This window comes from Acartia tonsa, chromosome 4, assembly GCF_053477335.1.
Source record: "Acartia tonsa isolate MP-2025a chromosome 4, ASM5347733v1, whole genome shotgun sequence".
NCBI classification, from domain to species: Eukaryota; Metazoa; Arthropoda; class Copepoda; order Calanoida; family Acartiidae; genus Acartia; species Acartia tonsa.
In genome coordinates, this window is record NC_137263.1 from 29,600,873 (window position 1) to 29,614,582 (window position 13,710).

Consider the following 13,710-nt stretch of genomic DNA (forward strand, 5'->3'; position numbering starts at 1 on the left):
TATGCCACAAGCATACAAAGAAGATAAAGTCAGGGAGTAATTTATCTTCTTTGCAAGAATATCCAATTGTCAGCAATTTCCAATGGAATTAATTTGCTGAATCACAGCCCCTATGATAATGAATCAAATAACACATATGGTTTTCTTCCATTTTCTATTTAATTATCTTAAGCCTAAATGTGCAATAAAATTTCAATTGCACAGAACACATTAAATTTAAAATAGTGTAAAAAGGCTGCGATAAAAGAAGGAGCATTTTAGGCAGAGAAAAAAGTATGAATATAGAGGGGGGAAAAGAGAATAAGTAAAACACTTATCCCATTGTTAAGGTAACATTTCAGAACATTACAGACAGACTAGTGAATCTTGTAGGATAACTTAGCTTTTAGAAAATGAGAATAGTTATAATTATTTATATTAAATTATATATTGAAACATAAATCTTTGATTAATTTCATCAGGATGACAGCGCATGGCCAGAAGACCCTTTTCCTTTCCCAGAGCAGCATCAACACACACATCATACTTCTCATTCTTCAACAGAAATCCTTTCAGCTTGGTGTCTCCTTTAGGGTAGATAGTTTTCCATCTTTGTCGAGGTGATGTATCGTCACACAAGTTCATAGCTAGCTGTGTCCCTACCTGGACCTTCTCCAGGGTCAAACAGAAATCATCCTGAAATTAGTGCAGCAGAATGTACGAGTGACTGAACCCCCACCCACTAAGGTTATTTTTAATTCTAAAAATATTTCATCATTTTTTTGAGGGGGCAATTTATTCTTAAGGAATGTGTCCACCACACACCCTACTCCACGCATGAATATAACTTGAAACTAGCACAGTATCCGTAGGTATTTTCCCTTTTTAAACCAGTGCAGTGTGATGTCAAAATTTTCGTTTTGTTTTACGCAACCAGTTCTGATAGATCGTTCATTAGCATGAAAAATTGAAGAGAAAAAGGGAAATTTATAAAAGACTATAAAAGAGGTTAATTTTCAAACTGATTTAAAATCTTGCTTACCTGGGCAATAGTAGATCTATTTGTATAATGGAATTGTTGAACATGATTGGATTGTAAACATGGATTCAGACCCACGCTCAAGGAGTCAGAGTGACCAATAGGATCTGAAGTTAATTGTTAGTAAATATATGCAAAAAAAAGTAGATTACAATGTGGTTAAGTCAATAATTGTTTTGAGATTGACAAGATGCACGAATAATTTTATAATATTTTTCATACTCTAACAGACAAAGTGACGTATATACAGACCATATTATAAGAACAGCTAAGCTTCTAAAATGAAATTACCCAGACAAGTGGTCCATATAGGTTGATTTGTATAGATATTACCAAAGGCAATGTCACCATTTCTTGGGACCAGCAGCTCTGGATATACAGTTCTAAACAAGCATATTTCAGTTTATAGCAGCGTAGCAATCAAAATAAAACAGATTATATAATATATCCAGTGATTACTGTTCATCTCGGAAAAAAAATAGTAAAGGGAATGTAGCTTAGCGTGCATATAAAGGTGGGTCCGTTAAGATCTCGTAAACAACAGGACCCCTCACAATTTCTTACTTTAGGTGCAAGGGGTACGGTGATAAAGCTACGATTTTACAAAATAAAGTAGAAAGGTTTTGTGTCCGCCCATTAAGATCTCATTAAAACATTTGTTTGTTAACTAAAGTTTCTCGTATTGACCCAGGAAAGATCTTTGCTATTTGTCATAAATTGTAAATAATAAAAATTACCTCAAGTACCAATCCATTGATTTACAATTTAAATTATTTCTTATGTCAACCCTTTCTTTAATGTCTCCAACTTCCTGAATAAAAAAAATTAGTAGCGAAGATACTTTATAACTCACCTTTTCCGCCTTTCCGTCTGTTAATCAGACACAATGTATAAATACAAAGTTATATATATTTTATATATTTTTTGCTGTTTATACTTAATTTTTTATATCAACTTAATTTTACCAACTTCGTGTTTATCAAATAACAGTTTAAGATATTTTTAAATACAGTTATTTTTTCTTACTTATGGTTATAATTACCCTTGTTTCAATTCAATCAAAGATTACTTGGTCTATCTCAAATAGTTCCTTATGGCAAAAAAATGAAGCTAAAAGTTAAATTATCTCAAATATAAAGACATAAAATAATCGAAGGGTATCAACTGTAGAGAAGAGGTACATATTATTTAGTTCTATCATAGTAGAAAGTTTGCAACTAATTAATGATATTTGCACACATATAACTTTAGTGTAGCTTTTGAAAAATATTTTAATATAATAGGATGGTACTTTTACAAAGTTCTGGACTTTTGTTTAAACAAAATAATTACTTACTGTATTTCTTAATTTTTTAGGAAGTGTAGATTTGAATATTGGATAGAACTGATCAAACCAAACTTGAGCTGTCCGTATCTTATTCAGAACATTGTATTTTTCCCTACAAATTAAATAATTTTAACATTCAAGAAAATTATTGTAAAATAATAGTGTAGTAAGTACACATATAAAGAAACATTGATTTTAATAGTTATTTTTGGCTTATTATAATTAGTATTGGATTGTTTGTAGGTTTGTAATGAGCAAATTATATTTTTTTTCATAAAGATTTAGGAAATCCATGGTCCGATTGGTTTGTACTTTAAAGGGAAGCTTCATATGCTAAGTGTGAAGCCGCTAGTACGTAATACCTTAATTCATTTTCTTCACTTTCCACTTTCTTAACGCTTGAATGATAAACATGCCCAACCTGCAAAATTGAAAAAGTTGTACCGTGTCTTTAAACTTAGCTTTGTTCATTAGATTAACAAAAGTAGACTCAGCGATTTAATACATATATATATATATATATTTTTGGTAATATAATTGTTTATCAAATAACTCTAATTGTAATTTCTATGGGAGATTTTTCTTTGATTATTATGGCTTTTCAAATTTTTCTGGAACTTCTCATAGTAATTGTCTGCCCTGAATTATGTCCGACTATACATAATATAATTTATATGTTATTATCGTTATAATATCTTAATTAATAAAGAGTTTTATGTGTTTTATGCTTATTGGATGCTATAATTCTTATACTAGTAGAATTAGTGTAAAATTTGAAATATTTAGTATTTACCCTGGAGCAAGGATGTATAACCATCCTGCCTCCACACCTCCAGCTTCTCAGAGATAATTCCAGCTGTTCACTGCCCCAGATCTCCATGTGTGGATCATACCCGCCTAGTTCCAGGAACCAATCTTTATACACAGCAAAGATGCCACCCGCAATTGCTGGAGTATCTATTACACCACTCTCATCTCTGAAGAAAGGTCTCTTAATTTGTTGTACAATGTAATTGTACAATTGCATGTAATTTTGAAAATATGAACAACCTTAATCCAAGTATAAAACTTATTCTACTTGACCTAGCTTCTCAAAAAGTACGTCATTAGCGCTGGCGACTAAGGCTTTGACAATTGTATTGTTGTCTAAGAGTTTCTGAGCGAATCATTCTGAGGTTTGTTGAACAGAGTTATGTCAATATTTAGGTTATAACGAATTCGGTGGTTGCTAAATAAGGACGTCCAAGGGGGTTAAGGGATGTTTACCTTACCAACCCACCCTCTCCCCTCTTCAAATGTTTTGGTGCTTCGCGCAATGGATTACTGCCCCTATTTTTAAAAATCAGGTATTTTTTGCATTTCACTACCAAAATATGTGTTTTTAAACCCCCAGCCCCCAAATAATAATTACCCCCCCTATCCCAATTCCACTACTCCCATACTCCCAAATAAAAAGCTTGAACTTCCTTGCCTCTTTTTAAATATACCTTATTCTTGTTGCTCTCTGAGACGGAGTGATGAACTCCCAGAAGAAATCAAGTCTCCAATCAAATCCACCTCTCAGATACGAGGATACAGGCTCTAACTTTAATAATTAATCAGTAAAATTGAGAAAAATGGACGTATACAAACAATTTTATGAAAGGTAGTGCAGCGATATCAAGTAACAGCAAATCATTGAACAGTCGTATAGACGACATAATTAGTTATAGAGCAGCTGCTCTGTAAGAATGTAAATAGATATAACAACCTGGAAAGTGTTGAGATTAATATTGTCAATAACAGGGGAGACAATGGTTGTTCTGTCCACCAGCAAGGCCTCCAGCAAGGGCTGAACCCAGGTGTACCCCACCTCGCAGTGGGAGTCAAGGAAGACCAGAACCTCTGCCTGTGCAGCCTCAACACCCGCCAACCTGGATCTGATCAACCCCTGGCGGATGGAGTTGCGCACCAGTTTCACTTTCTTGATCTTTGCTAATTGTTGTCCTTGTGTGGGATCCAAATTTCCATCATCAACCAAAATTATTTCCTTATAAAATTAAAAGAAATAAATAATCCTTCTATAAAAGTGACAGGATGTATGTCTCCAGCCAGAGATCTCTCTTACTGCTGGACCGAAATGATTATCCTTTACAGTAGAGCGTATAATACGTCCAGGGGATGTTCATAATTACTTTGGGGAGGAAATTTCCACCCACCCCCTCAATAAAAATCGCCCCTGGAAATTTTTTTTTGTCGACTTACCCCCAAATATCTTCCAACATGTGCCCCTAGAGGCCTCTGGGGCATAGCAGCATGTTAACAAAAAAAATCGAACATGTTAGATAGTAGTTAGATAAAAAGGAGAAATAAATATGTTTAACTTTTAAAAAGATTTAAAGCTGAATTCTTACGTAAGTCATCTTTGAACAAAATTGATTTCAAGAGGTATAGACTTAAAATTAAAAACTATTGTAAAAGATTATGCTACCTTTAATAAATGTTCAGGAGTTCTTTCAATAACAGAAACAATTGTTCTTAGCAGAGTTGATCTTGCTTCTTTATGGAAGGTAATAATGACTGATATAGTAGCTTGCTTCTCATCATAGGATTTTCTTTTGCAAGCTTGGCTTCTGTAATCAGGTATATCTCTGAGGAAATATAAATAAAATTAGGCAATGTAACTCCAAATTTAACAAGGGTGACAACATTCGTGAAAGCGAGGGCTAAAAATCTGACCGATGGACAGTGTTTTTTAGTAAATCTGAAGAAAAATTTATTTAATTGCTTTAAATGGTGAAATCTTAATGTGGAAACATTAAATTTCAAGACATAACTTTAGAGCTGCTCTTCTTCCACAATTGTTTTCATCGTGATAGAAATTAAAATTATTTCAAAAAAGGATCTCCAAGCCTTTTTTATGGGGGTAAAATAAGGGGTTTTAAATTATTGAGGGAAGTAATCTAATCATTTTTTTTATTTTTGGTGGTGTAGAATAAGGGGTATCAAAGTTCGAGGGGAGTAAACAACCCTTAACAATCCCTAAATTCACCTGTTTGGTTTTAATCTTGCACTTTTGGTGACATTAATTGCTGTAAATTTATCTTCCACCAAATCCTTCTGCATGAATGTCCTGTAATCAATATCCATCCAATCAACTAGCAGTTTTTCATCACTCTTATCACATTGACTTCTGTCTGCCAGGCATATTTTATCTTCAGTTGCTAATTCACTGACAGCAAACATATTTAAAAGAAGGAATATGTATAACATTTTATTTTTAAAACGTTAAAGCACCGTTCACTATTTATTTTAAACTTATTTTGACTTAAAATTTGTATACATTTGTATATGTTTATAAAATGCACCCATGCATGAATGATAATATTATGTACCGGTGCAGACAAATTCTTGGTTACGAACTAACTAAACCAAGGAAGGTGAAAACGTCATGCTCGAATGCTTATACCATATGATTTCTCATTCTTTACACCCTATTATATTAGATAGTATAAGGTTTCTTTTTGTCTATGAATTAAGAGTTCTTCATTTTAGGGACTGTATATCAAGAAGACTCAGATTATGAAGTCAAAAAAATTAACCAATGAGGGGCCAGTATACACTGTAATTAACCAATGGTAAAATTTATATTGGCCTCTCATTGGTTAATTTTTTTTGACGTCATAATCTTTTACCGGCTTCGCATATCAAACTGGTGCCCAAAGTTTAATAACCATGTTATCTTCTTGGTGGACTCAACAACTTTTGGTACTTCTATTCAATTTTGTTAATTTTCAAACTACAGGTGTCCAAACTTTTCAGCCAATAATTTTAATCTACAGAAAGAGTAATTTTTTTTTATAATTTTTGGGAATGTATATCAATCCATTTTCCAATGATTATTCAAGTAACAAATATGTTTAAATTCTTTCCTAATTCATTGAACCAATGAACAAATAATATAAAAAAAAGAAATTTATATAGAAAAATTGATTTTGAAGTACATATACTATTGTCTCTCCTGAGAACTAGGCCACTTCAAGGGATTTACATTCGCAAATTAGAGCTTGCAAAAATATTTGCAGGTCGTTAATACAGTTGTTAAGCCATCATTTCAAACCATTAAACTAAGATAGCCTTATACAAGGGAAAAAGTTGAAATTATTTTGCAAAAAGAGGGTGGCATGGGCCACTTTTTGCAAACTTTTATAGTTATTTAGGTTGGCAAAAACTGGCAAAATTCGCAAATAAACAGTGGGCCTTTTTGTCGTAAATCTATGTCAGTGTGTTTACCCCCCTTTTTTGCTGAGAAATTTGGTGCTTTAAGAGAAGCTATTAAAACTGCCCGAAGGAGGATTGTTGAAGTTTTAACACACATTCTTTAAATAAACAGTAAAAAGGGTTTTCAAAGCTTTACATTTATTTTTGTTGTTGTTTATTTTATAAATACATACATTTTTACGGAGGAAAACTTTGACTACATAAGTTTTATTAAAAGTGAAAGATTTGTCAAAAAAAATTATTAGTTAACGTAAATAAAAATATTGTGATTTTTTTTTCTTGAAATAATTATGCTTTACTCTTAAATAATTGAGCTAATGTTTCCTCTTCTAAGGAAAAAACATAGAAAATATTAAACTTGAGTACGTCAGTATTCTACAAATTTTTAAAGATAAGTTCAGTTTCATTACAAATTCTTAAATGAAAAAAAAAAATAGAATTAGCCTATAAATACTTAGACAAACATACTTACTAGTTTTACAAATAGAATATGTGCATACAAATCATAAGAAAAAGAATACAAATTCAAATAACATAAAAAAAATTAATACAAAGACTGTGATCGTTTCATCTTCATTTTAAACTCGGATCTGCTCAATTTTCTGAAAAAAAAGAATATTTAAGAATCTTAGTTTATTGTATCCAAAGAGTAAAACATTTAAATTTTGAATATTTAAATTACATGTACTAATTAATGGAATTAATCAGTTGATCAAACGTAGAAAGAAAATGTAATCAGGGATAGGATTCAAAATGAGAATAACTTTTTCTCATTTCAGGGTGTTGTATTAAACTCCAACTAATAAAAGATTAAATTGTATACAGTTCTACTGCAAAGGCGTCCAAGCTTTTTTTTTTTTTTGGGGGGGGGGGGGTAAAATAGCGCGCGAAGCGCGCCGCAAATTTGTTTTACCCCCCCAAAATTTTTACCCCGGAGGTAAAATTTGCTTTGGGGGGGTAATTACCCCCCCCTGAAATCTGTTGGCAGGGGTAAATTTTTTTACCCCCGGGGTAAATTTTTTTAAATATTCAGTATTAAAAATGCGCGCGAAACGCGCCAAATTTTTTTTTGTTATGGATTAGTTATTTTTTTTTTTTGGGGGGGGGGTATTTCCCCAAAAAAAATTGTTTGGGGGGAGTAAATACCCCCTTCAAAATGGTTGAAGGCACCCCCAGGTTAAGGGGTAAAATAGAAAAAAATATTGGGACCCCCAAATTCGTTTGGGGGGGGGGGGAGGGGGTAATCACCACTTTACTGCTTTTATTTTTTTGTGATAAAAATGTAAATTGTTTTATTTTGATAAAATCTTAAATAAAAATTTAACCTGGAACTGTTAAAGATCTTTTTCCATGGACTTTGCTTTTCTTGTTTATCATTTATTTCTCCTTCATCTTTCTGTTCACAATTATCTTCAATAATAACATCCTCCTGTAATACTTGAACCTCAGTAACCTCTTGGTGATCACACATCTCGTCAGCGTAGTGTATTGAAATTGTTCTCATACGTCTGTTCGAGCTACAACCTTCACCAGCATGCGAATCTTTATTATCTTTTATATTTGTAATGTTTATTGAATTTTCAACATTTTTAGAATCTTCTTTTGGAATATTTCTTTCTTCTTTGCTTTCTTTTCTTTTTGTAACAACTGGTTTTACCAAGCGACGGAAAGACTGCTTCAGACTTTTCAGGGAAGATTTTAATCCAACAGAATCTCTACTCTCATCCCCATTATGGTCATCTTTCTCATGTTTATTGTCAGCAGCTGCTGGTTTAGGATCATCTTCTACCTCTACAACTATATCTTGCTGGACAACTTCGATTTCCTAAAAAGTAAATTTACTATCAATGACAAAATGCAAATTAATTGAAAAACGAATATTTAAATATTGGAAAACCTATAAATATAATAAAATTTTATGGAAACAATAAAAACATACCTTCAAGAGCCTATGTGCTATTATTCAAGGCAAATATTAATTTCTCCTGGGTTAATTCTTAAATTCTTTATGAAGATCCCACTAATGACTTAGCAAGAGATTCTTACAACAAAATATTGATATGTGCACTCAATTTTTATACCTGTTCAATATGGCCTCCGCCAGGGATGGGATCCCGGCCAAAAATTGCTCTTATAGTGTTTATATTTTTGATTAGGCTGATAACAGATGCATTATCTCGTCCCTGGTATAACATTTCTCCCTAAACCAAAACAAATCAAATACTGCATATTTTTTCGCTTTGCAGGGAAGCTCAGTTTGTGTCAGAATTTAGAAATTTTATGTGAGTTGGGATGGGAAAATAATTTGAACTCATGAAAAATCAATCTATTGTCAATCGGAGGTTTTATCAAACACTCTCGAAAAAAGATTCATCACCTTAAAGATAGTGTAATCTACAAACCCTTTTGACCATTACTAAACTTCCATAATAACAATCGGTGCAGCTTTTTTTACGCGTTATTTTAGGATAAACTTACTTCTTAAAAAGGACTAAATAAAATTAGAAATATTTTAAGAAACTTTTATAACTAATGCTATGTTTTTGAACACATTACCTCAAAATGCAAAAGTTGTTTCTTTTTTGCCCTGATTAGCAAACCTACAACCTTGTCATTTATTCTGCTGTACATCTTAAATAAAAACAAAAACAAATTTAAAAGTTATCAATGTAAAAATGAAATAAAAATAAAACCTAAAAACTATATTAAAATATTTTAGAAACTAAATCCGAAATTATGGCTTCTCTTGCTTCCTCTTTTCTTATTTTTTTCTCTCAAATTTCTATTTCCCTTTTTTCGCCACTTCTCTCCTCTCTTTTACTCCGATTTTCAAAAAAAAATTCTAATTGTTTCAAAACTAAGCCGTCGTTTTTGTAAATTCTTTGACCAACTTACTGTAAAAAGATGTCCAAAAAGAATAATAGCTTTTCCGTCCCCTGAGCGTCGGCCATGATGATAAATAGCATCACAGACGTCGCATATCTCCCTCCGCATGTTGGCCTCGCCGTCCTTGGCTCTCTTGGCTGACAGAGAGGTGGAGTCGGGCTGTCCGTAGCTAGGATCCTCCTTGTTAAGCTTGTGCAGGTCAGCATTGTATCTGCAGTTTTTTATACATTAATATGTGATAATTTTTCTAAATTCTATGCTGTCTAAACAAGGATAATTTTAAAATGTTTAAGCAAAAACTATACATAACAATACAATTGTTCTTTTTAGCATTTATCGCAATTTCAAAATTTAACATTAAAGCAAATTTTGCCTGGAATGTTTTATTATGTTATCATTTTTCATTTCACTTTGAAAACAAAATTATAGTCCCAAAATCAAAGGCATTTATAACTATTAGAATTTTTCTTTTACCTGTCTGAAAAGGGATTGAGAGCCTGTTTTTTCTCATGTTGGTTTACTTTATCAGCCCACAAACTTTTCTTGTCCGATACTGAATTTACTATTCTAAAAAGTATAAAACTGTAAAAAAATCTTGTTTCAAAATCCGGTTACAAATCGCCATACAAATATAAAATAAGCTTTGTGAATAATTTATAAGCGTTTATTTTTATAATGATTTTGTAATATATATTATATATTCTTTTTTTATATATTCTTAATGTCCAACCTTTTGTAGCAGACATTTTTCGAAAGAGGTAAAAATGAAAAATTGAATAGAATATCATTTTTTTTCTTTCTGAGGCTTGTAATTTACAGCATGACGACATGAAATTACCATTTTCAATACTGTTTGGTAGCAATACTATGACGGTTGGTTTTCAGATTGATGGCTCCTACAGAGTGCTTTTTTTAATGCCATGAAAAAAACTGACCTCATTTGAGTTTCAGGTGTAGAATTTGTTGGAGTAGACCTGGAGGAGTTTGTAAACCAGTTTTCAGGATCCAGTTTACGAATACTCTTGCTATCAGGTTTCTTCCCGGAGTTTGTACTCTTATTTTCAACCTTCTTCTTCACACTCAAGCTTCTAGTCAGCTAAAATATAAAATAGACAAATTTTATCAGTGTATTTGTATTGTTGGCCAATTTGTACATCATAATTTTGGAATAGTCCCTTTCGTAACATAGCACCTTAAGGGGCGTTTCGTCGTATATTTAAAATGGCTTTTTATAGGTTATTTTAGGTTAGATTAGGTGATTGCCCCACAGGGTTAGGTAATTGGCCCCGCAGTGTTAGAGCCCCCCGCAGGGGCTAGAAATAGGAGAGAAGCTACTGTGAAAAATACGAAGAATCGCCCCATAAGGTGCGATGTTACGAAAGGTACTATACCTCATAATTCTTATAAGTTCACCCTTCCTTTAATTTCTCTTTCTTCTTTACAAATTTGATATAAATTATTTTTCTTTCCTTTTACCTTCAATATGTAAATAGCTTAATATTTTTTTATGGAGATGTTTATACTTTCCCTTCATTTCTTTATCATGTTTTATATTGAACTTGGATGAAATTTAACATAATCGTTCTTGTTAAAATTATTGGAATTATGCGTTGTTTGTTGCTATAAATAAAACTAGAAGCTTCGCCTATTGCCTTTAAGAGCTGCACCCCTAGAGTTAGGTGAGTGTATGTACACTGTACACCTTCTAAGTTTATTTTTGTTTAAAAGCAGGAATTTCTTTTTCGTTAATAGAACATTAAATGGGAATAATTTAACGTGCCCACCTGTAATATAGCCTAAATTAAAAAAAATGAGAGATGCTCTGTTCAGACTTTTACGACATCTTACTGAACAAGACAAATAGACATCCTATTACCTAACAATATAGAATGGATCTATTTAAAATTTGGAGAATAGCTGCCTTATAATAAGTGATAGTGGATTATTCCTAGCCTCCAGACGCTGCGTTTTCAGGTTAACCCCCCCCCCCCAAAAAAAAAAGAATATACAAAACAATCTAATAATAAGCTTAACCCATTTCATATATTCGATTTGGAAAATTTTTGCTTCAGTCAAAATTTGTTATAATTTTAATTAAAGGATTTAAAAGATTAGATTTTTTTATTTTATCAAAATTAGAGCAAGGTTTTAGGAATTTTTTTGTTTAAAGTTAAATACCTATTTTTATTCATATCTACAATTAGAGATATTTGCATATATGGATGTTATCATTCTTGTTATTTTATTCCACTTTATATGTTATACCTTTATGTAACTTTAATTTAATCTTTAAATAAAGTTATATTAAAAATATTTCTGATTTTATTAGAAATAAAAAAGATCAAATATTTGAAATATTGTAATTCTATTAAAAATTGCACCATGTCATACTTTAATTAACAGGTATGTCTAATTTAACTTGTCAGATATAAAATATGTGCGACTGTACCTCTAACATCTAGGTGATCTTTATTCGAAGGGGCTGAGAAAAATAGAAAAACAATTATGGCACCTATGTGAAGCTTCTGTTATTAAAAACGAAGCTTTTCTATAATTAGGGTCGGTCCGTCCGTACGTCCGTCCGTGACACACGGATAGCTTTTTTCGTTAATCTAGGCATGTTAGAATTGTTCTATCGATTTCAAACTTTGCATGGTGATTCCTTTAGCAGTTAGGTACGATTTAGAAAGCGTAGCAACTCTTTAATCATAACAAAAATGTCCGTACGTCCAAATTTTAAACATGTTGATTTTTAAAAATTTTTTGACAACAAATTTTTATGTGATCTAATCATCCGATTGATCTGATTTTTGGTATGTTGATTCCTTGGACAACAAATTATAATGTTATAAGCAAAGCAACTCTATAATTAAGTCCCAAAAATGTAAGTATGTCCATAAACATTATCCTGTATCAAGCAGTTTTTCAACAAATTCACTTACACATTTGCCACGATTCTTATACATTTATATTCTGATTATTTAGTTCTGACACTATATAAGTGTTAATGTCTGTTTGGCCTACCGTTTCAGTGCTTTCCTTTTATGGATGTTGTCATCCTTGTTTTTATATGAAGATGATTATTTAATGCGAAGCTGCTCCATAAGGTAAGGGTATCTCGTCTATCCGACCGAGACAATTAAGCTTGTGATTACGCAAATTTCTATGACTGCAGTTTTTCAATAATTTCTTTCTATGCATTTTGTCTGTACGCTGACCCCATTGCACACACACAAGCACGCGCACAAACTGGTACACACCAGGGAGGGAAGGGACATTATGCTATCTATTACACTAGTCCCCTACATTTTTTGTAATAAAGGTTTCTTATTCGTTGTCTTTCGTCTAATTGTAATCTACAGAAAGGGTAACTTTGTGTATCATCATTGTGGATGTACATCAATTTATCGGCTTCAATTAATTATGTGCTTCTCATGGTCAAGATTGTTTTTTATTTCACTAATTAGATAATTTCGATCAACATAATTCTTAATGAAAAATCTCTAAGAATACAATTTATTTAAAAAAACTGTTAACCTTGCAAAAAAAGTTTAGATTAAAATTACATATTTACAAAATATTGCATTTTAAATAAAAATTGCATCATATTATAAATTATGCCAAAATGATTTTACTTTTTGTTCATCTTTTTTTGAAATTTTATAACACATGATATGTTAGAAATGTAATTACTATATTCAAGGAATTTATTCTACTTTTTTTATTTTGTGTACCCAATTTTTCACATCCCAAACGTTTTAAAAAATATGATTATTACTTATTGATTTGGCAGCGAATTTTAATAAAGATTTTTTTTATTATTGTTGCTACTATCTAATTAATAATTTTTGTTTGTCCTATTTGTCTGATTTGTTAAACTACGCTTTTGTGGATACTGATTAATAAAATTACCTTTTTTAACTTTGAAGACATTGATGTTGAGTTTGAGTCAGACATTTTTTTCTGTAAATATGCATAAGAAAATTTTTATTTGTCAAGAAATGGATTTATCAACAATCCTCACTGTTTGAGTTAAAAACGGTCACGAGTACTTACGAATATACTTGAGATATAGAGTAGACTTACTACACGTATTGCACTTACCGAATTTAATTTCTATAAAGCGATAGAATTATGAATATAATCAAATTAATTGAATGTATGTACATGACTTTAGAATGATATTTACTTCATATTTTCTATGGATTGTGTTGTTCTT

General features: G+C 31.6%; 2 protein-coding genes across 2 annotated transcripts; both read right to left on the reverse strand.

The window, feature by feature from the left end:
- Window positions 1-346: 346 nt before the first annotated feature.
- Window positions 347-5,751, reverse strand: LOC145318290 (polypeptide N-acetylgalactosaminyltransferase 2-like). Its single transcript, XM_080159601.1, has 11 exons — window positions 5,377-5,751; window positions 4,816-4,975; window positions 4,096-4,374; window positions 3,833-3,930; window positions 3,139-3,322; window positions 2,708-2,766; window positions 2,355-2,457; window positions 1,756-1,829; window positions 1,310-1,401; window positions 1,022-1,125; window positions 347-675 (listed from the first exon to the last, which is right to left on the reverse strand). The coding sequence occupies exons 1-11, from the start codon at window positions 5,595-5,597 to the stop codon at window positions 418-420; spliced, it is 1,632 nt and encodes a 543-aa protein (XP_080015727.1). The 5' UTR covers window positions 5,598-5,751; the 3' UTR covers window positions 347-417.
- A 1,124-nt stretch (window positions 5,752-6,875) lies between these two features.
- On the reverse strand, window positions 6,876-13,450 carry LOC145318291 (uncharacterized). The gene is made up of 8 exons (XM_080159602.1): window positions 13,404-13,450; window positions 10,427-10,587; window positions 9,966-10,058; window positions 9,501-9,702; window positions 9,162-9,236; window positions 8,687-8,806; window positions 7,931-8,430; window positions 6,876-7,207 (listed from the first exon to the last, which is right to left on the reverse strand). The coding sequence occupies exons 1-8, from the start codon at window positions 13,446-13,448 to the stop codon at window positions 7,150-7,152; spliced, it is 1,254 nt and encodes a 417-aa protein (XP_080015728.1). The 5' UTR covers window positions 13,449-13,450; the 3' UTR covers window positions 6,876-7,149.
- Window positions 13,451-13,710: the final 260 nt, after the last annotated feature.

Bases quoted from the DNA above. Each gene is read 5' to 3' on its own strand.
- LOC145318290 (XM_080159601.1), bottom strand. From the start codon at position 5,597: ATGTTATACATATTCCTTCTTTTAAATATGTTTGCTGTCAGTGAATTA. The intron at 4,375-4,815 runs GTAGCATAATCT...TAATTTTATAAG, and splicing joins CTCCTGAACATTTATTAAAG to GAAATAATTTTGGTTGATGA. The intron at 1,402-1,755 runs GTAATTTTTATT...ATGCTTGTTTAG, and splicing joins TCAATGGATTGGTACTTGAG to AACTGTATATCCAGAGCTGC.
- LOC145318291 (XM_080159602.1), bottom strand. From the start codon at position 13,448: ATGTCTGACTCAAACTCAACATCAATGTCTTCAAAGTTAAAAAAG. The intron at 10,059-10,426 runs GTCAGTTTTTTT...TATACTTTTTAG, and splicing joins ACACCTGAAACTCAAATGAG to AATAGTAAATTCAGTATCGG. The intron at 8,431-8,686 runs GTATAAAAATTG...TTTACTTTTTAG, and splicing joins GCGGAGGCCATATTGAACAG to GAAATCGAAGTTGTCCAGCA.